The sequence below is a fragment of the Octopus bimaculoides genome, chromosome 9, assembly GCF_046866305.1.
Source record: "Octopus bimaculoides isolate indiv1 chromosome 9, ASM4686630v1, whole genome shotgun sequence".
NCBI lineage: Eukaryota > Metazoa > Mollusca > Cephalopoda > Octopoda > Octopodidae > Octopus > Octopus bimaculoides.
This window is the reverse complement of record NC_142936.1, coordinates 49,383,418-49,388,042: the sequence shown is the minus strand read 5'-3', so window position 1 is coordinate 49,388,042 and position 4,625 is coordinate 49,383,418. Positions and strand designations below refer to the sequence as shown.

The window sequence follows — 4,625 nt, the reverse complement described above, 5'->3', positions numbered from 1 at the left end:
ATCTTCTAATCATTCACTCCATGCAATTCATACTGTACTATACATTCTGGTGTAGTGAAGGATGGTAGGAGATCTTTACTCTTTACCATACATTACTTCCAGTATAACTAAGAATGCTATTGCACCTATAACGACCCTATTCCTCATGTTTCTTTGTGTTGATCACTGCTACAGGACCCATCTACATTGCCATCCTCCCTTCCACAACACTCATCACTTAACCACCCCACTGCAGCCCATCCTATCGTCTCTGCACAGGTGGCTACATTGGATCATATGTACCATGTTCACCCCTTCTTCCACAACTCCTTTTGTACAGTTAGTCATTATTCCATATTCTACCAGCACATTTCTTTCCTCCCACCCATACTAGGCCTTGATCTTTGACCTATCTCCTGGGCCACATAAACTTCTGTCATATTTCTACCTCTCTGTGAAATTACCTTCAATATGCAAGCTTATCTCAGAATACTGAGTACTGCTATCTCTCCATCATTTATCACATACCACTCTCATTACAATCATTTAGGACTATCATTAATGTTGCTCACTCTATTAAGAAAGCTAGTGAGCAAGAGGTTTCTTTAGTTGTGTCAAGGACATGGCTACCTCTCTAGTGCTAGTGTGATGAAAAACATATCCAGTACTTTCTGTAAAGTGTAAAGTTGTGAGAACCTTTCAGTTTTGTCAAGGACACAATACCTCTCTAGTGTTGGTGCTATGAAAAAAAAAAGCACCCAGTACACTCTGGAAAGTATACTCTGTGGTGTGAGAAAGGACATCCAGTTGTAGAAACCAAACAAAAAGTAAAATGCAAGAAAGCTGAAGACCCTGATCTGTCTAGGTAAGCAGTACCACCAAATATGTACTTACTCTGACTGTGACAACCTGTCCAACCCATGCCAAAAAAGGCAATGGATATATGGCAAGAAGCTAACTTTGCAGCCATGTGGTCTAGGGTTCAGTTCCACAGTGTCTTCAACTGTAGCATCAGGTTGACCAATGTCTTGTGAATGAATATGGTAGCAGAAACTGTGTGGAAGAAAACCTATCATATATGTGTGTGCATGTGTGTGTGTGTGTGTGTGTTTGTGTGTGTGTGTGTGTGTGTGTGTGGTTGTGCTAGAACCCACCCTACACACATCACTTGACAATTGATGTTGGTTTATGTTCCCATTACTTAGCAGTTCGGCAAAAGAGACCAATAAAATATGTAATAAATAAAGGGGTCAATTTGAGTAAAACCCTTCAAGGCGGTGCCCCAGCATGATCACAGTCCAATGATTGACACAAGTAAAAGATAAAAACCATCCAAAAATAAATAAATATATAAAAATACGAAAAAGATACATGGAGCAGCACAAAATATTTTTAAAATATTTTAAAAATTAAAATTCCAGCTTTTAAATTAATTTCTCCAAAAATAAGTATTAAAAGCAGCATTAGAATTATCATTATCATTTTCCTTTCCATCTCAACAAGAATCTTCAGTCCTATGTTATTTAAACACCCGTTTCCAATTCTTTCAAAATATATTGGGTTGAGGAATAATTCAAGAGCATTTTTTTTCAAATTTATTTTAAACAAAAAAACTACAACAAACTAATCAATAATGTACTTTTTGTTGTTGTTTATGACTTCCTCCCATCGTTCAATAGGTTTTTTTGATGCCTTGGCAATAGAAATCTCCTGGTCTTGACTCAAAGAATTTATCCAACCAAGCCCTCAGTTCCATGTCATTACTGAACGACGAACCACACAAAGTGTTTGAAAGTGAGAAAGAGATGAAAATTTGATGGTGCCGAGTCTGGAGAATGAAGGAGCACTTCCTATTAGAATTCTTGAATTGCGGCTTTGGTCAGATTGGTGATGTGTTGCAGAAGAATGCCATTTCACCTATTCAGCCTTTTTTGCTGAATTGCTTTGTTGAGTCAGAGCAGTTGTTGAATGTAGAATACGCATTGAGTGTTTAGTTGTATTCAAGCAGTTCGTAATGAATTATGCTTTCCCAGTCCTACCACACACACAACATGGTCTTTCAAGGATGAAGGTCTTGTTTTGCTCGTGGAATCACTTGTTTGCTGGGGTTGAGCCATTCTTTTCACTGCTTCATATTGGCATAAAGGAACCATTTTCCATTGCCAGTGACAATGCAGTAAAGAAAATACTGTCTGTGACCATGTGTTGAGCAATGTTGAGCGAGCAATCTGGCAGTGATTGTGGAGGGTTGATTTTTGTTGTTTTCGCTCAAAGTGTGTGGCACCCAGGCAGTGAGTTTCTGAACCTTGCCCATTGAGTGAAGGTAGTTCACCACAGTTTTTTGAGGGATTTATGGCGGGTCAAAGTTGGGAACTGAAACAGAACAGCGTAAACATACAAGGAAACCGAACGGAAACAAACATGGAGGATCATTAGATCAGAACAAGGATTAAATAGCGAATGCTGGAGAAATATTTTCTTTGACAAAAGAAATGACAGAAGAGAGAGATAAATACATCCAGTCGTTTGGACAGTCCTGAAGGAAAAGAAAGATGATCGTGTAAGGAAAAGAAAGATGGACATTGGTCACATGTGAGCAATGAGAGAGAGAAAACGAGAAAGAGGGGGAGAGAGAGACACACATAGAAAATGGTGGAGGGGAGAAAAAGGGAATTAGAGAAAAGGATGGGAGAGAACACGATGGGGGAGAAAACAGTATAGAGTCACATCAAAAAGATTAAGATAGCACATATATACATATGTATATATATGTATAAAGAACCAAGATTAAGATATCACATATATACATATGTGTATATATGTATAAAGAACCATTGGTTATAAAACAAACATTAAATTTGGGTCAATGACTTTACATACAACACTACCCTTCAAACATTTAATCATATATAAAAAAACACCATGGTCTACAAACACATAAAAAAATAATACATACACATAAAATCACAGAATGTAAAAATATATATTCTAATGAAATACAAATAGAACAGCTTATTAAAAGTTAAATATAATGACTAAAAATTCAAAACTACCAAAAAGCCTAATGGACAAATATAAAATAAATAAAGATCAAAATAAAAATAAAAATAACATAAAATAAGTGTCCACTAACTAAAAAGATTTTATCAAATGATTAAAATATTTGGATCTTTTTTAAAACGGGGGCCACATTTTTCATTAATGTTTTACGTAGTGTTTTTGGTACCGAAAGACTTTCAAACTTCGTATACTTATCTATTTTGTGTTATAGAACAGAAAATATTTTTGTATTCGAATTTATTTCATGTAAAAAATTGTCTTATTTCGATAATTTCAACCAATCACTGACAAGTATTCAGTTGTTTATATTTACTCCTTTGGCTGATTAAGCCATAGCTTCGTTTTATTTGCTTTTTTCATTTTCTTTTTTTTTCTTCGTTTTATTTGCTTTTTTCTTTTTAAATTTGCTGTTTTACCCTAACCCTAACCCTAACCCTAACCCTATCACCGATAGAATTGTTTCAGAATCGTTTGTTTATGTAGTCGGCACTTAATGTATATCAGCTGAATGGACGTCAGTGATTGGTTGAAATTACAGAAATACGACAACTTTAACATGGAATAACTTAGGGATTTCTTTTTTTTTTAAAGAAGACTAAGAGAAAAAGATGTTTTATATGACACATTCTACCAGTGTTCCAAGTTTCAAAGTGTTTCGTTAATGAAAAATGTGGCCCCCGTTTTAAAAAAGATCCAAATATTTTTTAAAGAAAATATTTGAAAAAGTCTTTTACTTCCCGCACACAAAACTTTGTTTTCATAAGATGCTTTACCCTATCATTTTAAATGTGTGTTGTGAAAAAAAAGAAAAAAAAAAAAGAAAAAAGAAAGAGAAAAATCTCCGTCAAAACGGAGAAAATCCTACTTCTATGGGTAAGCTATCCCAGGCTTCCGTCATTCCCGCCAAAAATCACCGAATGTTAAGTGTTCGGTACAGTAATCGTTTTGTTATTGCTCAGCTGGAGGTTTATTGCATAACAACATTAATAAACATCTTAACATTTATCAAATATTTAAAAAATTAAACGCTGTTTTTCTTCTAGAACTTTTTTCATTATTGTACATTTGTGCCGAGGTGAAAATGGTGGGGAAACTGCTGTTATATAAATAAATACCTGCAGGAGACGGACAATGTCTTCACAGTCAGAAACGGTCGCATGCCTTATTTTGTGTAATAATAACGCCATTCTGTTATACGATCCACGTGTGAAACTTCACCTTGAAAAGGAAGAAACCTCCGATTATAGAAATTAATTAACTGAAATTAATGAATTCTCGTAGGGAAAGGGTGTTGTGAGAACTGAAAAATGGGCAGACAAATTGTCAAATAAAATACTTATTTATGAATTTGTGCTGACGAAATCATTAAGAGTTATCCCCCTCTTATTTTTCATTTTTTTTTCGATTGGCTTCATGACAATAATTACGAAGGCAAGTTAGTAAAGCAATTTTTATTTATCAGGTCATCCCATAAGTTCTGTCCAATTTAACTTTTTTAAAATTGAATGAAATTTAATAGTATTTTAGAATGTCTAATAGAATTTAAAATTATTTTTATGCATTTGTGTACATTTAAACTAATTAAA

The 4,625-nt window shown here is 34.5% G+C and overlaps 1 protein-coding gene across 1 annotated transcript in view; it reads right to left on the bottom strand.

Moving 5' to 3' along the window:
* Positions 1-4,377, bottom strand: part of LOC106878857 (uncharacterized) — a 38,513-nt gene extending 34,136 nt beyond the window's left edge. The window contains exon 1 of the mRNA XM_089357521.1: positions 4,155-4,377. Coding sequence (XP_089213647.1) covers positions 4,155-4,226 — 72 coding nt within the window. The 5' untranslated portion in view covers positions 4,227-4,377. The remainder of the gene's footprint in view (positions 1-4,154) is intronic.
* Positions 4,378-4,625: the final 248 nt, after the last annotated feature.